The sequence below is a fragment of the Schistocerca nitens genome, chromosome 9 (assembly GCF_023898315.1).
Source record: "Schistocerca nitens isolate TAMUIC-IGC-003100 chromosome 9, iqSchNite1.1, whole genome shotgun sequence".
NCBI lineage: Eukaryota > Metazoa > Arthropoda > Insecta > Orthoptera > Acrididae > Schistocerca > Schistocerca nitens.
Genome location: NC_064622.1, coordinates 328,018,392 through 328,042,305, shown reverse-complemented (window position 1 = coordinate 328,042,305; position 23,914 = coordinate 328,018,392). Strand labels below are relative to the sequence as shown.

At 39.3% G+C, this 23,914-nt stretch overlaps 1 protein-coding gene across 2 annotated transcripts in view; it reads right to left on the bottom strand.

Moving 5' to 3' along the window:
• LOC126203809 (anoctamin-5-like) overlaps window positions 1-23,914 on the bottom strand; it is a 288,957-nt gene that overhangs the window by 162,768 nt on the left and 102,275 nt on the right. For both annotated transcript variants that reach the window (XM_049938177.1, XM_049938176.1), the window contains exon 7: window positions 10,216-10,427. In XM_049938177.1, coding sequence (XP_049794134.1) covers window positions 10,216-10,427 — 212 coding nt within the window. The remainder of the gene's footprint in view (window positions 1-10,215; window positions 10,428-23,914) is intronic.

The following is a 23,914-nucleotide window of genomic DNA, read 5'->3' as shown; positions in this document are numbered from 1 at the left end:
ATTTTGAAGTTAACAAGGAGGAAGGAGAATGACAGTGGTTGTCTGGGAACAAGGGAAGGAAAATTGGACTGACAAGGCACAGACATAGGTGTAAGGATAAAAACTTGTGAAAAGTGAGGTCAAGAGGGTTGTTTGAGTAAAGTATATCTTCGGGCCCCCCCATGAACCATGGGCCTTGCCGTTGGTGGGGAGGCTTTCGTGCCTCAACGATACAGATAGCAGTACCATAGGTGCAACCGCAACGGAGGGGTATCTGTTGAGAGGCCTGACAAATGTGTGGTTCCTGAAGAGGGGCAGCAGCCTTTTCAGTAGTTGCAGGGGCAACAGTCTGGATGATTGACTGATCTGGCCTTGGAACACTAACCAAAATGGCCTTGCTGTTCTGGTACTGCGAACGACTGAAAGCAAGGGGAAGCTACAGCCGTAATTTTTCCCAAGGGCATGCAGCTTTACTGTATGATTAAATGATGATGGCGTCCTCTTGGGTAAAATATTCCAGAGGTAAAATAGTCCCCCATTCGGATCTCCGGGCAGGGAATACTCAAGAGGACATTGTTATCAGGAGAAAGAAAACTGGCGTTCTACGGATCGGAGCGTGGAATGTCAGATCCCTTAATCAGGCAGGTAGGTTAGAAAATTTAAAAGGGAAATGGATAGGTTAAAGTTAGATATAGTGGGAATTAGTGAAGTTCGGTGGCAGGAGGAACAAGACAGGTGAATACAGGGTTATAAATACAAAATCAAATAGGGGTAATGCAGGATTAGGTTGAATAATGAATAAAAAAATAGGTGTATGGGTAAGCTACTACAAACAGTATAGTGAACGCATTATTGTGGCCAAGATAGACATGAAGCCCATGCCTACTACAATAGTACAAGTTTATATGACAACTAGCTCTGCAGATGACAAAGAAATTGATGAAATGTACGATGAGATAAAAGAAATTATTCAGGTAGTGAAGGGAGACGAAAATTTAATAGTCCTGGGTGACTGGAATTCAAGAGTAGGAAAAGGGAGAGAAGGAAACATAGTAAGTGAATATGGATTGGGGCTAATAAATGAAAGAGGAAGCTGCCTGGTAGAATTTTGTGCAGAGCATAACTTAATCATACCTAACACTTGGTTTAAGAATCATGAAAGAAGGTTGTATACATCGAAGAACCCTGGAGATACTAAAAGGTATCAGATAGATTATATAATGGTAAGACAGAGATTTAGGAACCAGGTTTTAAATTGTAAGACATTTTCAGGGGCAGATGTGGACTCTGACCACAATCTATTGGTTATGAACTGTAGATTAAAACTGAAGAAACTGCAAAAAGGTGGGAATTTAAGGAGATGGGACCTGGATAAACTGAAAGGTTGTACAGAGTTTCAGGGAGAGCATAAGGGAACAATTGACAGGAATGGGGGAAAGAAATACAGTAGAAGAACAATGGGTAGCTTTGAGGGATGAAATAGTGAAGGCAGCAGAGGATCAAATAGGTAAAAAGACGAGGGCTAGTAGAAAGCCTTGGGTAACAGAAGAAATATTGAATTTAATTGATGAAAGGAAAAAATATAAAACTGCAGTAAATGAAGCAGGCAAAAAGGAATACAAACATCTCAAAAATGAGATCGACAGGAAGTGTAAAATGGCTAAGCAGGGATGGCTAGAGGACAAATGTAAGGATGTAGAGGCTTATCTCACTAGGCATAAGATAGATACTGCCTACAGGAAAATTAAAGAGACCTTTGGAGAAAGGAGAACCACTTGCATGAATATCAAGAGCTTTGATGGAAACCCAGATCTAAGCAAAGAAGGGAAAGCAGAAAGGTGGAAGGAGTATATAGAGGGTCTATACAAGGGCGATGTACTTGAGGACAATATTATGGAAATGGAAGAGGATGTAGATGAAGATGAAATGGGAGATATGATACTGCGTGAAGCGTTTGACAGAGCACTGAAAGACCTGAGTCGAAACAAGGCTTCTGGAGTAGACAACATTCCATTAGAACTACTAACAGCCTTGGGAGGGCCAGTCATGACAAAACTCTACCATCTGGTGAGCAAGATATATGAGACAGGCGAAATACCCTTAGACTTCAAGAAGAATATAATAATTCCAATCCCAAAGAAAGCAGGTATTGACAGATGTGAAAATTACCGAACTATCAGTTTAATAAGTCACAGCTGCAAAATACTAAAGCAAATTCTTTACAGACGAATGGAAAAACTGATAGAAGCCAACATCGGGGAAGATCAGATTGGATTTCGTAGAAATGTTGGAACACGTGAGGCAATACTGACCCTACGACTTATCTTAGAAGAAAGATTAAGGAAAGGCAAAACTACGTTTCTAGCATTTAAGACTTAGAGAAAGCTTTTGACAATGTTGATTGGAATACTCTCTTTCAAATTCTGAAGGTGGCAGGGTTAAAATACAGGGAGCAAAAGGCTATTTACAAATTGTACAGAAACCAGATGGCAGTTATAAGAGTCGAGGGGTATGAAATGGAAGCAGTGGTTGGGAAGGGAGTGAGACAGGGTTGTAGCCTCTCCCCGATGTTATTCAATCTGTATATTGAGCAAGCAATACAGGAAACAAAAGAAAAATTCGGAGTAGGTATTAAAATCCATGGAGAAGAAATAAAAACTTTGAGGTTCGCCGATGACATTGTAATTCTGTCAGAGACAGCAAAGGACCTGGAACAGCAGTTGAACGGAATGGATAGTGTCTTGAAAGGAGGATATAAGATGAACATCAACAAAAGCAAAATGAGGATTGGCAACTTATTTTAAATCTCTCTCTCTCTCTCTCTCTCTCTCTCTCTCTCTCTCTCTCTCTCACTCACTCACTCAATCTCACTCTCACACATATCATAGAATATGTCCTGTAACTACAGCAACAGTAAGTCACACCTGGAATCAGTCAATTCATACAAATACCTCGGTGGAATGAAATGAAACTGAATGAATCAACTGAATGAAACTGAATGAATCAAGTCGGGTGATGCTGAGGGATTAGATTAGGAAATGAGACACTTAAAGTAGTAAAGGAGTTTTGCTATTTGGGGAGCAAAATAACTGATGATGGTCAAAGTAGTGAGGATATAAAATGTAGACTGGCAATGACAAGGAAAGCGTTTCTGAAGAAGAGAAATTTGTTAACATCGAGTATAAATTTAAGTGTCAGGAAGTCGTTTCTGAAAGTATTTGTATGGAGCGTTGCCATGTATGGAAGTGAAACATGGACGATAAATAGTTTGGACAAGAAGATAATAGAAGCTTTCGAAATGTGGTGCTACAGAAGAATGCTGAAGATTAGATGGATAGATCATATAACTAATGAGGAGGTACTGAATAGGATTGGGGAGAAGAGAAGTTTGTGGCACAACTTGACTAGAAGAAGGGATCGGTTGGTAGGACATGTTCTGAGGCATCAAGGGATCACCAATTTAGTATTGGAGGGCAGCATGGAGAGTAAAAATTGTAGAGGGAGACCAAGAGATGAATACACTAAACAGATTCAGAAGGATGTAGGTTGCAGTAGCTACTGAGAGATGAAGAAGTTTGCACAGGATAAGAGTAGCATGGAGAGCTGCATCAAACCAGTCTCAGGACTGAAGACAACAACAACAACAACAACATATAAATAAAAAAACAAAGATGCTATAACTTACCGAATGAGAAAGCGCTGGTAGATAGACACAATAAAAAACACACACACAAATTTCAAGCTTTCGCAACCCAAGGTTGCTTCATCAGGAAAGAGGGAAGGAGAGGGAAAGATTAAAGGATGTGGGTTTTAATGGAGAGGGTAAGGAGTCATTCCAATCCCGGGAGTGGAAAGACTTAAGTGAGAAGTTCTAGATCACTATTTAGACACTGAAAACCACTATGAAGTGCATGAGAGAGGGCCTCTTCCACTGTACTATTTATAAGGGATTCATCCTATTCCATTTTATTATGGAGTGTGGGAAGAATGATTGCTTAAATTCCTCTACACCCACTGAAATGAGTCTAATCTTGTGTTCATGGTCCCTACAACCAATTTCTAGGAGGCTGTGACATATTCCTAAATTCCTTTCTTAATGTTGGTCCTTGGATATTTTTAGTGTGGTTTGGTGTCTATCTTCAAGCTTTTGTTATTTCAGACTTTTCATCATATCTGTGAGGCTCTCATGGTTTAAACAAACATATGAGCTTTGTGTGCATACTGTATACTCTCTGTCACCTGATAGCCTTATCTCATAAGGGTTCCACGCACCTGACCAATATTCTGAGACACATCACACAAGTGTTTCGTAAGTAGTGTCATTTGTAAACTGACTGGATTTTCCCGGTACCCACCAATGAATCAAAACAAGGCACCTAACTTACCTATTATTGGGCCTTTGTGATCATTCAGTTTCATTTCATTCCACCCAGGTATTTGTATGAATTGACTGATTCCAGGTGTGACTTACCGTTGCTGTAGTTACAGGACATATTCTGTGATATGTGTGAGAGTGAGATTGAGTGATTGAGTGAGTGAGAGAGAGAGAGAGAGAGAGAGACAGAGAGAGAGATTTAAAATAAGTTGCCAATCTTTGCTGCACTTTAAAATGTTAGAAAGATCTGACTGGATATCTGTGCAGTTTCCTACAGACAACATTTCATTATTAATAATTACCTGCCTGCATAGCCCATGCATGTTAAAGTGCTGCTTGTAGAACTGGGAGGTGCATCAGGCCTGGATTGATTCCACCTGGTATATTACTGACAAAGATTGGTGTGCCAGACAGTGTGGATGTGGTTTTTAGGCTGTTTCCCACATCTCACTACATAAATATTGGGGTGGTAACCAGGTCCACCTCAATTACATGATTTACAAGCATTCAGAAAACTTTTGCTCACTCTCACATGGATAACACTACACACAGACAGTTGCAGTACACATATTCTGTCTGGGGTAACGGGATGATGATAAGAAGTTGATCCAGCCACCCCTGTTCATAACCATACTGAGACCAGACAATGGCACAAGACAATGACGATTACTTCATTATTAATAAATACCATGTCTATGAAAAGTCTGAGGGTACTACTACTTTTGCCTGCCAGATCATTAATAAACAGCATTAACAGGCAATAGTTCCTAGGTGAATAGATGGATAGCTAACTGATGTAGCACCATCAAATAGATAAGCTGATCAGTTCTTATTGGGTTGCTAGTTTACTTTTGACATCTTAACTCAGTAATGTTCTATGGCAGACCTTTCCAAACTTAACCTCATGGTGACACCCTTCTAATGCATACAATTTCACGAGACACCATTTTACTCATATTTAAAAGAGACTTTATTGTGAACGATTTTTTTTTTTTTTTTCGTCATTCTGCCAGTGTGATCAAACTTTCATGGAACCTGTCACTGTTCACATTCCACCTGTGCTCATACCAACACAATTCTTCCATGACAAGTATCTGTTTATTACTTCAAAAATGTCTTTGGCAGTGAAGGGAGTATCATTACAACAGAGACACTGTTCAATTGTGTTACCTTCATCAACAAAACAAATGAAAATGAGTTGAGATAGGCCACTTACATTGGTAGATTCATCTAGCTTAATTGCAAACGTTAAATTCATTTCATCAACTCCAGTTTTAACAGAATGTTCATTGTTTCATACATATTCTGAATATGTCCCCCAACTGTATTATCAGTGAACAGAATTTTTTTCACAGCACATTCATATTCGGGGCCAAACATTGCTTTCACTATAGAGTGATAAGCTGGAATGATGGCTTTCTCTGCAACTACAGGAGTTAATTATTTTTTGCAGTAATCTCAGTTATAAGATAACAAGCTTCTTAAGCTTTACAAGAGGTCTTAAATTTCTTAGTAAACAAAGAACTACACTGATTCTTCTGTCTTAGAATTTCTCTGAACAGACAAAATTTTTCCCTTGTTCTTGTTAGTGCTACATAGAAATATGGCTCAGCAATTTATTCAATACTATATTTTTGTTGAAAAGTTTTTCTCCACATATCACACACCTCAGCATAGGACATCTTTCATCTCCAAATCATGTGAACCCCATTTTTAAGTATTCTTCATTATACAGCATTACTACTAATTCATTAACTGTGATGTTCTTTCTGCTGCTTGATGGCATGGAATAAACATGGGTTTGAGAAACATTATTTAGTTTTTGTTCTGTATCTACTGAACTTTCAGACACATTGCTCATCTGTTGCTCTAACTTTCTATAAACTGCCAAAGGTCACTTTCTGACAGTAAATTTATCCATTCCTGATTATTTGTGTAAACTATATCACTTTGAAGGAGCAAAATAATGACACATCACAAAATACAAAAGAATCAGACTGAAGAAAAATTGTATAAACTCCCACTATTGAAGAGTTTGCTAAGACATGGATCAATAGAAAGCATATGTGTACAGCAGCAGAAGAGAGATGTCTAGCCCTGTAGTTGGATGTTACATGCAGAAAATAGTGGAATTCAACAGACCAATCATTCATTTAATATGTGACCTATGTTTAAACTGAATGAAGAGATGGATGTTTCGTATTGTTCATTTGTTTTACTTTCTGAATTTGCAAGTCTTGCAGGTGTCCCTGTGTGCCAGGATACACAGTTTAGAAAACTGTGTTCTAGAGTATAATATCCTTCAGCAATGAAACTAACTATAAAGTTTATATTAAACTGATCTTGACTCTGCCGTTATATAGGCAGATCTATGTTAAGTTACATGAAGGTTAAATTAATGCTTTGTTTTGATGTATCAGATCAAAACAGCAGCTCAGTACTAGAATTGGAGGAGCAGTGGATTTTTTCAAAGTAGCTGTTATTCTCCTAACATACAAAAACATGTAAAAAGTAACTTAGAAGTATTTTCAATAATTAGTAATATTAGTCGATTAGCATTGGCAAATTGCCAAGTATTATGTATTACAGAAATACACTACAACGGGCAATTAATGTATAAATTAACTCATTCCACACCCCTGAAAACTCTCCATCAGGGGATCATGAAATTCATGGAACAAAGGATGTGTGAAGGAATGAACAAATGAATCAAACATTACACCTCTTTATAAAGACCAAAATACACATACATTTTATTTACTCCATTAAACACTGTTTACATGACCAAGAGTCTAGAATTTCAAAAGTATAGCCTCCAAGTAAATTACAGAAATACTTAATGTGGTAAAAAGTGATTATAGTCTTCGGGATATGGCAGCACTTCAATCAATGTATTAAAGTAGCTATTTGAACCTATTTGATAGTACCACCATTGAATACTTGTGTAAACAATCAGTGCGCCACAGCATATTTCCTGTTACACTTAAATTGTATTACTAAATACTTTTGGATTGAAGGAGACTGTTAAGTCATCAATAGGTAAACACAAAAGAAAGGAAAGCAGCCATGTCATTCACCAACTCTGCTGCAGATACTGCATAGCTTTTCTGGTATGATTACCAACCAGCTGTCCACCAGGATGAATAGCCACGCTCAAGGCTAGGAAGTTATTATTATGTATGCAACTGATGTATTGATAAACACATTTTTTTAAACCATGAGTCTTTAAAACTAAGAAATATTATTAATTTGTTCCAAAGTCTATATTATAATACCATTGTCACTTCTATTTCGGTGTGTTTCTGAACAATTTGATTGTAAATTTATGACGATATTTTCAAGGCTTGTAGCCATCATCACTTCCCTGTCAAATTCTTTTTTCTGAAGCTTTTCAGCATGCCGCACAGAATGTGCCCATGCTATAGATGGGATGTTGTCTACTGTTTCATTCAAAAGAGATTCAGTGTATGTTATCTTGAATGTTTGTTTTTGTCTCCCACATGGCCTTAATCCTTTGCCCAAATTAATTCCATGGGGCTACACTGACAGTGACACGTGGGTAAATGCAAAACTGTTTAGTCCCACTCATGTGCAAGGAAGTCAAGTTTGTACATTCTGTCATGTGACTTGTATAAGTTAACGAGCTCCAGGAGATCATCATGCATCTATTTATACTGTGCTTAATATATATTTTTTTAAGTCAGGGAAAGATATCCACTTTTTTGGACTTTTTACTTGGTGTTTTCTCTGTAACAGTTGAATTATAACTGGCAATGACTGATTTCGAAGCAAGGTATGACAAAAATTGTGAATCATATCACGAAACTGAGAACATCTATTTCTGAATGGTAGTCACTCCTGTTTTCCTTACACATAAATACAAGTTTATTCTCAGAAACAAAACCAGAAGAAGACTCAGCATGCACAATAATTATTCGAGAACCTATTCCTACGAGCACTTTAAAACCGCCAGAACCATCTTGCAGCAGATCTTCCTGGAATGATTCTAATTGATCCATGTTTCATCAAGATAATACACTGATGAACTACCTCCTTCTCTTGTATCATGAATCTTTGTATAGGATGTAGTTTGTGCTGCACCTATGTCGCTTCTTTGAACTAAAATCTTTTCTTAAGATTCCTGGAACCAACGTATTTTAAAATTTCTTATATTGATGAAGCTCTTACCATTGAAGCCAGTTTTCTCCTGCATAGCTTTAACACATTTTTGTGATGCCAAGCATTCATCATTCACATGGAGCACTTTAAAACATCATTGGTGAAACCATCCATTTGTGTTACAAGTTCCTTGCCATTTCATTGCTTTCCAAGCAACACACAACCAATTTTTTCTGCGGTTCCTACAGCTCTGACACTTTTGCTTACAATTCTCTTTGTAGTTTTCTTGTCAATACCACATGGTTCTGTAGTCCATTCTTGTGTCTCCAAATGTCAACAGTAGGAGACCAGCTTTCAAATTCACCTTTGAAAAAGTTGTAAATGCAGTAAATAATTCCCCTATCCTGCTTGCAAAGCAATTCACATTTCTTGCCATCACCCAACTTTTTTTTTAAAATCCCACTTAAACATTTACAAATACAAATTCACAGCTATACAAAAAAAAGGAAAAAAATAAATAAACTGACAGCTGAATGAATAATTCGGTTGTCGAAAAGATCGGCAACAGTGCAGCATTTAGAAGCAAGATTATTGCTGTCTAGCTGTAACTCGCTGCTAGCTGCTAAGAAAGAGAATGAACGTTATTGGTTACCAGTGGCCAGTGGAGTGGGATACGCAGAATGGCCGAAAATTGGACTGCCTTCCTACATGGGCAAACTTTAGTATCTTTTACTCCAAGGGCATTTAAATTCTACCAGAACTTTCCTATAATATTTAAATATATTAGATTAGATTCTATATGCCACCAATGAGCAGATCCTCAGGGAACATTAAATTAGTCTTATAATTGCAAAGACATGTAAAATGCAACTGCAGATTAAAAATGTTCTGCTAGTACATAAAATATACATTAACAGTGATCAATTAAATCAAATGTTTTGTGTTAAAATTCTTCTGGGTCCAGTTGTATACCAAGCTAAGAAAAATTAGTCAAGAAGCACTGTATGCCACGTTTTGCACGTCAAATTGTCTTGTTCGCATTGGCTTAAAGGCTATGATGCTAAGTAGTTTGCAAACTTTCAGTTCCCACTGTCCCATGAAATTATCTTCTGAGATAATTCAACAAAAGGAAATAATTATTCATCAGTTTAAAAATTGTGGAAAGTAGACGATACAAACCTTACAAAGACTTATTGAAACATCTTGCAATTGTCATGCAGAGTGTTTGATGTTAACAATAAAGATGAACTTCAGTTGCACTGAAATTCACACAGTAGCAAAACAAGATACAACATAATTTCTATTCAGTTTCTGCTTCCTTGTCTCAAGTTCAGAGAGGGTTCTGTATACTGTAAAATATAGCTTTCATACAATGAAAATGAAAGGCAGAACAAAATTGTGAAATACACTTGGCCCAAGAAGTAATATTTGTGTCCTACATTCTCATCAAGATTCAATAAAGATATGATGAAGTGAAATGAAGCCTAAAAGCAGACAGGAACAGAAGTAACAATAGCATTAAAAAAGGCCAAAACAGGCATGTAAGAGAGCTAAATCAGATGTCAATAGGACCTGGAAGGATTGTTAGATGAATATCCAAAGGACAGTACCATAATATCACTTCCACAGAAATTTGCATACTTCTGAATCTTACTTATCATTATCAGCTACTAGCTCTATTATCACGTATATACTCATTTTTTAAACTAAATTTGTTTTTCTTTGAATCGAAATTTACTGACCTCGGGAAAGAATCTTCAGAATTACAAAGGAGAGCAATTAATCCATATAGAAAACATATGAATCCAAATACTGATGCTGGTATAAGCATTTTTGTATAGAAACCAAGCCAGGCAAAGTACAGTCCAACTTTTTCTCCAAAGTAGTTTCTCACTTCATGAAGTGGTTGCTTCCTATACCAGTTTTTTGGAGATGCCCAGTCTCTGTACAGCATCTATAAAGGGCAAAAATAATCAACATTAGCCTATGCACCTCACAGATTTTGAATTTCTAACTGATTTCAAAAGTGAAAAGAATAGATTGTTACTCATCACATAGATGAGGCACTGAGTGTCATACAGGCAAATTGAAAAAGACTGCTGGCATATGAATAATATGTAGTCATCCTTTTCAGTGTACCTGTCTGCCACTGTATGCCTCCTGTATGTGGTGTGTAGTAATCTATCCTTTTCAAATTGTTGTTATTCCATTGCCGATTTTCCATTGTAAATCAATAATTGTGTTACTTCAAGAAAAATTTTCCAGTACATATAAATTATTCTTCCACATCTATTCTGTAACTTTCAAGTTATGTTAAAATTGGCCATATTTAGATGTAAATATTAATGTAAAAACATCAGATATCAATACCGCAGTTTTCTAAATATCATAAGCAGCAATGATGTCTCATCAAGAAATGAATGTGCAACGAGAGTGTCTTTACCAGCAGATTCAGCAACAGATCATGTAATAACAAATATAGCAGCTCTTTCACGTGATATATGTGTTGAAAAGCTAGGCCTCTCTGTTCAACACAGCCAAAGCATAAAATTGAATACACTAAATGACTACTCGCCACCGCCTAAAATATAAAGAAAAAATTCATACATACTAAAGTTTATACATAACTGAGAATTAGCATGAAGTACTTGTTGGAAGGTGTTGTTGTTGTGGTCTTCAGTCCTGAGACTGGTTTGATGCACCTCTCCATGCTACTCTATCCTGTGCAAGCTTCTTCATCTCCCAGTACCTACTGCAGCCTACATCCTTCTGAATCTGCTTAGTGTATTCATCTCTTGGTCTCCCTCTACGATTTCTACCCTCCACGCTGCCCTCCAATACTAAATTGGTAATCCCTCGATGTCTCAGAATATGTCCTACCAACCGATCCCTTCTTCTAGTCAAGTTGTGCCACAAACTTCTCTTCTCCCCCAATCCTATTCAATACCTCCTCATTAGTTATATGATCTACCCATCTAATATTCAGCATTCTTCTGTAACACCACATTTCGAAAGCTTCTATTCTCTTCTTGTCCAAACTATTTATCGTCCATGTTTCACTTCCATACTTGGCTACACTCCATACTTTCAGAAACGACTTCCTGACATTTAAATCTATACTTGATGTTAACAATCTTTTCTTCTTCAGAAACGCTTTCCTCGCCAGTGCCAGTCTACATTTTATATCCTCTCTACTTCAACCATCATCAGTTATTTTGCTCCCCAAATAGCAAAACTCCTTTACTACTTTAAGTGTCTCATTTCCTAATCTAATTCCCTCAGCATCACCCGACTTAATTCGACTACATTCCATTATCCCCGTTCTGCTTTTGTTGATGTTCATCTTATACCCTCCTTTCAAGACACTGTCCATTCCGTTCAACTGCTCTTCCAAGTCCTTTGCCGTCTATGACAGAATTACAATGTCATTGGCGAACCTCAAAGTTTTTATTTCTTCTCCATGGATTTTAATACCTACTCCGAAATTTCTTTTGTTTCCTTCACTGCTTGCTCAATATACAGATTGAATAACATCGGGGAGAGGCTACAACCCTGTCTCACTACCTTCCCAACCACTGCTTCCATTTCATGTCCCTCGACTCTTATAACTGCCATCTGGTTTCTGTAAAAATTGTAAATAGTCTTTCGCTCCCTGTATTTTAACCCTGCCACCTTCAGAATTTGAAAGAGAGTATTCCAATCAACATTGTCATAAGCTTCCTCTAAGTCTACAAATGCTAGAAACATAGGTTTGCCTTTCCTTAATCTTTCTTCTAAGATAAGCCGTAGGGTCAGTATTGCCTCACGTGTTCCAACATTTCTACGGAATCCAAACTGATCTTCCCCGAGGTCGGCTTCTATCAGTTTTTCCATTCGTCTGTAAAGAATTTGCTTTAGTATTTTGCAGCTGTGACTTATTAAACTGATAGTTCGGTAATTTTCACATCTGTCAATACCTGCTTTCTTTGGGATTGGGATTATTATATTCTTCTTGAAATCTGAGGGTATTTCGCCTGTCTCATACATCTTGCTCACCAGATGGTAGAGTTTTGTCATTACTGGCTCTCCCAAGGCTGTCAGTAGTTCTAATGGAATGTTTTCTACTCCCGGGGCCTTGTTTCGACTCAGGTCTTTCAGTGCTCTGTCAAACTCTTCACGCAATATCATATCTCCCATTTTATCTTCATCTACATCCTCTTCCATTTCCATAACATTGTCCTCAAGTACATCCCCCTTGTATAGACCCTCTATATACTCCTTCCACCTTTCTGCTTTCCCTTCTTTGCTTAGAACTGGGTTTTCATCAAAGCTCTTGATATTCATGCAAGTGGTTCTCCTTTCTCCAAAGGTCTCTTTAATTTTCCTGTAGGCAGTATCTATCTTACCCCTAGTGAGACAAGCCTCTACATCCTTACATTTGTCCTCTAGCCATCCCTGCTTACCGTATTTACTCGAATCTAAGCCGCACTCGAATCTAAGCCGCACCTGAAAAATGAGACTCGAAGTAAAGGAAAAAAAAATTTCCCGAATCTACGCCGCACCTGAAATTTGAGACTCGAAATTCAAGGGGAGAGAAAAGTTTAAGGCCGCATCTGCAAATCGAAACAAAGTTGGTCCATTGTAATATGAGACACAATTTAGGTCGAATGAAAGACTATACAGCTACAGTAGTTTGGTTCGAGTCGTAAGCTTAGCAGTTAAGCTTTACCAGGTAGCCATTGCTACGCGTCAGGCGCTCCGTCCGTATTTATACGGGTACCCTTCCTTTTTCACGTGCTTCGTCTGGTTTGAATCGATTGCTTATTTTGCTTTGGTCTGATAAGTGCCGTTTTCTTTGTTATAGGTGTTTACGTCACTCTAAGCTGAAAATGCATTACTGTACTGTGTAATGCATTGTTTGTCGCATTTTGATAGTTCGTGTTTACGGCCTGTCGCCGCTCGCGGCATGACTTGCTTTTGTGCGCGCTACCGCCGCTTAAAAAAAAAAGAGGAATCGTCTCATTAGCGAAACAATGGCCAGAGACTGCTATTTGTTGTTACTTACACTGCGGCTTTCTTTGATAATGATCAACAAGAACCAAATGCGTATGATAGAACATGCGTATGATAGAACATGTTCTGAATGAGAGTTTTGCGAAAATTTTCCTCCGTTTGAAAATCTTTGCGGCCGCTTCTTTAGTACATCAAATTCTGCACAGAAATTAGTCATCTTACATTTAAAATCTAGTCAGTTGCCGTGCTTCATTTCTGACTGTATCACTATTAGGCATAAGAATAATACGAATATAAACATGATACGATACGTATATTCTTCCGCGTTTGCTGTTGTCTCACTCTGGTTTCGTAGTTTATTACGCAGACAGGATTTTAAATGAGATAGCAGCAAACACGAAAGAATACATGGCAAAATGTTTATATTCGTATTATTCTTATGGCGAAGAGAATACTGCATGTGATTCACATTTCATCAGGTTCCTATTAGCAACCATCTCTTCTCACAGGTAGGAAAAAACTCGGAACATAGAGTTGGCCATATTGACAAACATCCCTAACAGTCTTGCCAGTCGGATTTTCATAGTACATTGAAATTCTGCTACATTCGAAGATGAACAATATGGAATTTGTATTTACTTCGTTGGATAATGTATGAAAATGCAGTGGTCGAAACGCGGGGCGGAGAAAAAAAAAGCTCGTCTTCTACTTTTTTTTTTTTTTTAATTTATTTACTGATGCAGAGGTTTTGGCACCAGTATTTATCTTTGTGCCCACATTGTGTAGCACTACATATATTCGATGGCAGAAGTTAGTTGTGGCGGCACCTATCAACATTTTTCAGAACTTCCGCTTGCTTTGCACTCGATTCTAAGCCGCAGGTGGTTTTTTGGATTAAAAAACCAGAAAAAAAGTGCGGCTTAGATTCGAGTAAATACGGTAGCCATTTTGCACTTTCTGTCGATCTCATTTTTGAGATGTTTGTATTCCTTTTTGCCTGCTTCATTTACTGCAGTTTTATATTTTTTCCTTTCATCAATTAAATTCAATATTTCTTCTGTTACCCAAGGATTTCTACTAGCCTTCGTCTTTTTACCTACTTGTTCCTGTGCTGCCTTCACTACTTCATCCCTCAAAGCTACCCATTGTTCTTCTACTGTATTTCTTTCCCCCATTCCTGTCAATTGTTCCGTTATGCGCTCCCTGAAACTCTGTACAACCTTTCAGTTTATCCAGGTCCCATCTCCTTAAATTCCCACCTTTTTGCAGTTTCTTCAGTTTTAATCTACAGTTCATAACCAATAGATTGTGGTCAGAGTCCACATCTGCCCCTGAAAATGTCTTACAATTTAAAACCTGGTTCCTAAATCTCTGTCTTACCATTATATAATCTATCTGATACCTTTTAGTATCTCCAGGGTTCTTCGATGTATACAACCTTCTTTCATGATTCTTAAACCAAGTGTTAGCTATGATTAAGTTATGCTCTGTGCAAAATTCTACCAGACTATTGCCCCTGCAACTACTGAAAAGACTACTGCCCCTCTTCAGGAACCATACGTTTGTCTGGCCTCTCAACAGATATCCCTCCATTGTGGTTGCACCTACGGTACACCATACAAGTGAAATAGTCAATGACTTTCCTATCATATTCAAATTGCAACATGGAGAAAAATTCCCAAAAGCATAGGGGTCAGCCACAAAAAAGAAATAAATGTGTTTGGATATCACAAGATTTTCCAGTATTATCTGAGGTCACAGTCTATCTTTGTTCCATTAAAAACAGACAAACTACTCAACATTTTACACATTACTATCACAGTTATAGGAAAATATAGAGATAAGTATTGCTCGCTGTAAAAATTTGTACAATAACAAAATTATTGAAAACTCTAAAAAGAAGTCAAAAGTAATCTGGAAAAAAATAAAGAGGCAAACAAGATCCAGCAAATTAAATCACAATATTCTGATCACACAAATGGGTAACATCCAAACAATTATCCCAAATTTACTGAGTAAATATTTTATTTAATGGGTACATAGTCTTTAATACCGTAAAGTTTCTTTTCCAACAGACAGCCTTTGAGTTTCTTTGTTAAGTTAGTGTCACATATACTATCATGTAGGATTTTGAGCAGACTTCTTAGTTACTGTTAGAGTTAAAGGAAAACTCAGAGAAATTAAACTAACATCTTCAAGATATTCTGAACCTTTAAGACTAAAAGAAATTACTTTGGCTATAAAGGAAATGAAGCCCAGTAAGGCTCTAGGCAATGATGGCATTCTCTCAGAGTATCTTCATTACTGTGGGAAGTATGCAAAACAAACAGCTCACTAGACTCTTCCGATACACTGCTAACAGGAAACATACCACAACAACCGAAAAAGTAAAAAATTATAGCCATATTAAAACCTGTGAAAGAAAATTAACAGATCTCAAAGCTGTCTCCAATTGCCCTACTCAGCATAATCTACAAACTGTTAGAAAGAATCCCCCAATAGACTTTCCCATAAAATACAGGAATTAGTTCTTCCTGAACAAGTTGCCATGAAACCAAACAGAAGCTGTTCAAACCAGGTGTTGCGGCCACATGTAGTAAGTGTTGCTTCACGGAGTGAAGAATGGCAAAACAGAGGCACACCGGCAACCAAGGCGTTGCAAAGTAAGCACGCACAGATAGCCTTTCTGACAGCAGCAGTCTACCAACAGGCTGACACAAGGACGCACACCGACCGAGTGCCGAGCGAAGCCTGGAGAGTGCTGAGTAAGGGGAAGTGAGGCCAGCACGCTAAGTTACACTGCAATATACTGTGGGAGTAATAACAAAAAGCTACCACCGAAGGTAAAAAACTTCCTCCTGCCGGATATAAATAGTGGACCTCAGGAAGCTACAGACAGAAACCATTGGGAAGCAGTTCAGATCTGAGGACAGACGTGGTCCATGTCCAAATGTTCAATCTTTGTAAGTGACGATTCTGGAACTCTGTTCCAGCTTGCAGGAGCCATCCATTCACCGCCAGATGTCAACTTCAGCTCTGGAGGTTGGCCCGAGTGCGGTCAGCACCATGGCTGACGAACTACAGCGATAACTTCCAGCAGGACCGGCCGCAGCGCGGTATTGGTCACAGGCGCTGCCGGGGACTGATGCCCAGACCTCATGGCAACCCGGCCCCATGGCGCATGGTCCGTCCTTGATGGGACCTCACAGACATTGCGACTGATGGCTTCCCAGCTGCCGGTGCAGCAGGCATCGGCAGCTGACCTCACAGCGATGAGTTCACCTCAACCACAGGGCATTCTGGCTTCAGTGGAACACTGGTGGCCTGAGGCTTTTAAGTGCGATCAGTGTCGAGCTTTGCACGCATTGTTGGAGAATCTACACAGCAGCAGCCAGGCAGAGGGACCCGCAGGGCTGGGTAGTGATGACAAGGGAAAATTGTAAAGAAAGTTCAATAAATAATTGTAAAACTCCACGCCATCTCAGTCTTTGGTGCAGCCACTGTGTCTGCTGCTAACAAGTGGTGCAGAAGTCGTAACAAGTAGCGGCGTGCATCGTAACAAGTGGTGTCAGGTGCACCCACGCCATGACTTTGACTAGCATCATGTGGAGCAACTGAGAAACACCGAATAGGGTGAGTCCAGCAACTGCCTTCTCTCTATGTTTTCTGTGTAGCTAGACATGTTGAGGGAAACGTTAAGGGATGTGAGAGTGTCACTTGAAAGGCCTAACAGCCCTATAGACTTATTGCAGTTTCATGGGAATGACAGTCACGTTAACTTAGTACCATCTAAATGTGTAGTGTGTGGATTAACAGGTCACATCGCTCCTTACAATAAATTTGTACCAAGCACTTGTGATGTGCGTGGCTTCTATGGTAATGTAACGGGGCAATTTGGCAAGTCTAGACGGCTTGCCATTAGACATGCTAGGAATTAAAATACCAGAGACACGTGCAACCGGAACAAGTAACACCGTAGTCACATTGACAGGGCAAGTTAAGAAACTGATTGAAGAAAATAAGTTGCAAAAGCAGCACATGCAGAGGATGGAGCAACAATTGTTGCAAAATACTCAATCAGGCTTGGGAAGCGATAGTGTAGAATGCAAGGGTACTGTCTTTTGCGGTGTGGCAGATTGTTCAGCGGCTAATTTGATACCTTCCTTCTTGGATAAAACATCAGAGGATGTGAATGTTTTCATTGGTGATGTACGTAGTACGGCTAGACTGTGTGGCTGGTTGGATGAAATGTGTTTGCAAATGGTGAGGTTACGGTTAGTAGGTGACGCAAAGACTTATGTGGCATACCACGAAGGGTTAAAGGATGCTACTATGTTCACAGAGTTGGCTGAGGGATTATTGCAAAGGTTAAGGAAACAAAACAGTGCCAGACTTTTTAGAGAAAAATTGGGGAGGATGATGCCAAAAAACGGGTGAAACGGTAGAACAATTTTCAGACAGAATGAGGAGAACGAATGCGCATACATTTGAGTTAACGCAAGATGTGAGTGCAAATGAAGTTCTATTGAAAGAAGCAGAGAATAGAGCTTTAGACGCATTTTTGCGAGGGGTCTCGCCGGATTTTTCATACGGATACGGTTGGAAAATCCAAGTGACTTAGCAGCGGCATTGCGCGTAGCTACAGATTTGCAGGAAGTGGATAGTGCCACTAGAAGTCGCAATGACAAGAAAATTGTTTCGTCTTCCAAAGAGTGTTACCATTGTGAGAAGCAAGGTCATTTTAAGGGACAATGTCGAGAACCGCAGTGTTTCAATTGTCAGAAAATAGGGCATACAGCACGGCAGTGTAAAGCCAAGAAATGGGTTAATGATACAGCAGATAAGAAACTGTTAAATGAAAAAGGGAGTGTTCCTGCCATCAGGAGGCATTCCCAGTAAAAAGAGGTACCTAGGGAGTGCACAAAGAGGTGGAATCTAGTTTGATGGTTTGAATAAAAGATAAGTGGTGAAGAGTTTTAGTGGATACTGGAGTGCATGTATCAGTTGTCAGCATGGACCTCGTGGGCAAGAAAGGATTGGAAGCTCCGAGATACAGATAAAAAATTAGATGCGCTAGGGGCAGCACTGCTCAAGTTTAAGATAGGGAACGTGTGTTTCCAGGAGCAAATGGAGGTGTTGTCAACTGAGGGCCAGGGATTTTTAGCAATACTTGGGTTGGACTTTCTGATTAAACATCACGCCAAAATTGACCTTTCGCAACATATACTGTAAGTCGATGGGAACTTGTTCTCAATGGGTACAGCAGTTTCAAATGTTTCAGAGTAGCAAGGTGCACCGACAGCTAAGGTGATACCAACTAAACTGCATACAAGTGCATTAAAGGTGATTTCGTGTGACAAAGTACGAACATGTATAGGGAAGTTGATCTGGGTGCCGGTGGATGTCAATGTGTGCCACAGCAGGGGTTATTCTTGGTAGAGCCACTACCGTGTAATGAGGTTTTAGACGAAAAGCATTGCTTTATTCGTAGGAGTGTATCATGGGTAATGGACATAAATGGGCAGTTTATGGTTCCGGTGAGTTTAGATAACTTCGGGCAGGATGACGTCGATCTGCCGAAGGTATTAGTGATAGCCACAGTAGAGTTAATGAATGAAGAGGACATCGATAGTTTGAGGCTAGACTATGATGTAAAGCAAACCGTCAGCACGTCTGCAGTTCGTGACGAGGTAAATCATTTGAGAGGAAATGATTGTTCGGGTATGGAAGCATTATTACTAAAGTATAAAGCATTGTTTGAAGCACAGAGTACATTACCTGCTACACCGATAACACAGCATCGTATTCCAACAGGGAATCATGCTCCGGTGTATTGTAAGCCATACAGACTACCGAAACAATTACAACCAGTAGTAGAGCAATTAATAGAGCAACAACTGGAAGATGGGATAATCAAGCACAGTAATAGGACTTGTTCTAGTAGCGTGGTCCTAGTTCCGAAGAAGACACTGGACGGTTCGAAAAAATTTCGCTTTTGCTGCGATTACAGACATTTGAATGAACGGACAGTGGGGGGACGTACATCTGATTCTGAATATCACAGAAACATTAGACAACCTAGGGCAGTATAAATTTTTCTCCACTATGGATTTGCGAAGCGGTTATCACCAGACTGAAGTATGTCTGGAGGACAGGCCAAAAATAGCATTGTGGTCACTTTGAGTATAAAAGAGTGCCGTTTGGACTAAAAAACGCTCCAGCAACATTTCAGAGGTTGTTGGATGGATCCTTCACGGGTTGAAACCGAAAAAATGCATGGTGTATCTGGATGACATTACAGTTTTTTCAAGAGATGTGGAGCAGCATGTGGAACAGTTAGAGGAGGTGTTTAAAAGATTATAGAGGCAGCACGGCTAACAACAAGTTTGGACAGATACCATTTTGCGCAAGCACAAGTAAATTATCTCGGGCATGTTATCAGTCAGGACGGGGTACAGACAGATCCTCGTCTCACTTCTGCAGTATGAGATTTTTTGGTTCCGCAAACGGTTAAACAACTTCAATCATATATTGGTCTTGCAAGCTATTATCGAAAATTCATACAGGGGTTTGCCGAAATAGCAAGGCCACTTACTAAGTTGATAAGAAAAGGTGTTACCTTCCAGTAGACGTCAGAGTGTGAGAAAGCATTTCAAGAGCTGAAACAGATACTGACATCAGATCCAGTTTTGAAGTTTCCAGACTTTTCGAAGGAGTTTAATACTACAATGTGACGCATCTAATCACACTCTTGGGGTTGTACTTGAGCAAGAAATTGATGGCAAAGAACATCCGATTGTGTTCGGGTCTCGTCAACTTAACAAGGTGGAAGAAAATTACTCCACAACAGAGAAGGAATTGTTAGCGGTAATAAATGGGATTTCGTACTTTCGATGTAATCTGTATGGTAGAAGGTTTAAGGTTGTGATGGATCATTCAGCTCGGAAAGACCCAGTGAGTAGGCTAGTGAGATGGGCGTTGAAACTCAGTGAGTTCAATTATGTGGTAATCCACAAGCCAGGTGTGAAACATGCCAATGCTGATGCATTGAGCAGGAAAGTGGCAGTATTACAAGTAACAGGGGTGACTGAAGATGACTGGAAAATGGCACAAGCCATGGATAGTGATTGCCAATTGTTCAGAAAGCAACTGCAGTTCCTAGAACAGGGCGAGTTACTTTCAGGGTGTATACGTGGACAAGGAAAAAAAAATCCCGGATTTTTCCCGGATTTCCCAATTAAAAATACACTTTGTCCCGGGTGACAGTATACTTTCCCTTATCAATCCTTTAAATGGTTATGGTTTTATACACAGGCGTACAGTTTCACGGCACTTTAGAAAACGAAACTCAGGGAAAAAGACATGTTTTGGGAAGACCTTTGATGTGCAGCAATATGTACACTGCGTATTTTCGTATTACGAAAGCGTACATTGGAATTCCACCAAACACCACATGTTACTTTCTGAATCATTGAAATCTAGATATTGATTCGCTTTTGTAAACCGTTCATAGCTCATGTCACGTGATCTTGCCAGCCGATGACAGCAGATATTCACGTGATGTAGTCAGCCAACAGCAACATCACTGTAATGTCATCCAGATACACCATGCATTTTTTTGGTTTCAACCCGTGAAGGATGGCTCAGATGGATAGAGCGTCTGCCATGTAAGCAGGAGATCCCGGGTTCGAGTCCCGGTCGGGGCACACATTTTCAGCTGTCCAAACGGCACTCTTTTATACTCAAAGTGACCACAATGCGTCGTAAATGCTGTTTTTGGCCTGTCCTCCAGACATTCTTCAATATGGTGATAACCGCTTCGCAAATCCATAGTGGAGAAAAATTTACACTGCCCTAGGTTGTCTAATGTTTCTGTGATATTCAGAATTGGATGTCCATATCGAGGTATATCAACCACACCTGTCGGCAGCTGAGGTTTTCAGTTAGTCATCATTTATGGAGGGGTATCTGTTGAGAGGCCAGACAAACATGTGGCTCCTGAAGAAGGGCAGCAGCCTTTTCATTAGTTGCAGGAGCAACAGTCTGGAGGACTGACTGATCTGGCCTTATAACATCAACCACAACGGCCTTGCTGTGCTCATACTGCAAATGCCTGAAAGCAAGGAGAAACTACAGCCGTAATTTTTCCTGAGAGCATGCAGTTCTTCTATGTGGTTAAATGATGATGGCATCCTTTTGGGTAAAATATTCTGGAAGTAAAATAGTCCCCAATTCAGATATCTGGGTGGGAACTACACAGGAGAGCATTGTTTCCAGGAGAAATAAAACTGGCATTCTACATATCAGAGCATGGAATGTCAGATCCCTTTATCAGGCAGGTAGGTTAGAAAATTTAAAAAGGGAAATGGATAGGTTAAAATTAGATATAGTGAGAGTTAATGAAGTCCGGTGGCAGGAGGAACAGGGCTTCTGGTCAGGCGATCACAGGGTTATAAATACAAAATCAAACAAAGGTAATGCAGGAGTATGTTTAATACTGAATAAAAAATTGGGGATGCAGATAAGCTACTACAAACAGCATAGTGAATGCATTATTGTAACCAAGATAGACATGAAGCCCACACCCACACCAGTAGTACAAGATTATATGCCAACTAGCTCTGCAGATCACAGGGTTATAAATACAAAATCAAACAAAGGTAATGCAGGAGTATGTTTAATACTGAATAAAAAATTGGGGATGCAGATAAGCTACTACGAACAGCATAGTGAATGCATTATTGTAACCAAGATAGACATGAAGCCCACACCCACACCAGTAGTACAAGATTATATGCCAACTAGCTCTGCAGATGAGGAAGTGATTGAGGAAATGTATGTTGAGATAAAATAAATTATTCAGATAGTTACGGGAGATGAAAATTTAATACTCATGTGGGACTGGAATTCAGTAGTAGGAAAAGGTAGAGAAGGAAAAGCAGTAGGTGAATATGGACTGGGCGAAAGAAATGAAAGAGGAAGACACCTGGTAGCATTTTGCACAGAGCATAATTTAATAAAAGCTAGCACTTAGTGTAAGAATTATGAAAGAAGGCTGTATACATGGAAAAGACTGGGAGGCACCAGAAGGTTTCATACTGATTATATAATGGTAAGACTGAGATTTAGGAACCAGGTTTTAAACAGTAAGACACTTCCAGGGGCAGATGTGGACTCTGATCACAATTTATTGGTTATGAACTGCAGATTAAAACTGAAGAAACTGCAAAATGGCAGGATTTTAAGGAGATGGGACCTGGATAAATTGAAAGAATCACAGGTTGTAGAGAGTTTCAGAGCAAGCACTGTGTAACAATTAACAAGAGCAGGGGAAAGGAATATAGTAGAAGAAAAATTGGTAGCTTCGAGAAATGAAACAGTGAAGGCAGCTGATGATCAAGTAGGTAAAATGATGAGGCCTAGTAGAAACCCTTGTGTAATACAAGATATATTGAATTTAATCAATGAATGGAGAAAATATAAAAATGGAACAAATGAAACAGCCAAAAGGCAATACAATTATCTAAAAAATGAGATCGACAGGAAGTGCAAAATGGCTAAACAGGAATAGCCAGAGGGAAAATGTAAGGATGTAGGGGTAAGGTAGATGCTGCCTACAGGAAAATTAAAGAGACATTCAGAGAAAAGAGAACCACATGTATGAATGTCAAGATCCCAGATGGAAAACCAGTCCTAAGCAAAGAAGGGAAAGCTGAAAGGCACTATTATGGAAACAGAAGAGGACATGGATAAAGTTGTGAAGGGAGATATGATACTGCATGAAGAATATGACTAAGCACTGAAAGACTTAAGTTGAAACAAGGCCCTGGGAATGGACAATATCCTGTTAGAGCTACCGGTAGCCTTGGCAGAGCCAACCATTACAAACTCTTCCATCTGGTGAGCACGTTGTATGAGAAAGGCGAAATACCCTCTGACTTCAAGAAGAATATAATAATTCCAACTCCAACAAAAGCAGGTGCTGACAAGCATGAAAATTACCAAGCTATCATTTTAATAAATCATGGTTGCACAATACTAACACAAATCCTTGACAGGCAAATGGAAAAACTGATAGGAGCTGAACTCAGGGAAGATCAGTTTGGATTCCTGAGAAACGTAGAGCACAAAAAGCAATACTGACCCTATGACTTCTCATAGAAAATAGGTTAAAGAAAGGCAAACCTATGATTATGACATTTGTAGACTTAGAGCAAGGCTTCCCAACGTGTGGTCTGCGGGCCCCTTAGGGGTCTGCCGGCTCTTTCTAGGGGTCTGCGGCCACCTATCACCGAATCGTGTAAAATAATGAGTAAAACTATTGAATAAAAATGTGAAAATAAAATTCATCACTATTTTTTTTTTCCTATGAAAAACATGTGTACTTTTACTTCAGGTCGTATTTCCAAGCAGCCTTTGCGGTTCCTAAGTGAGAACGCATACACAGTT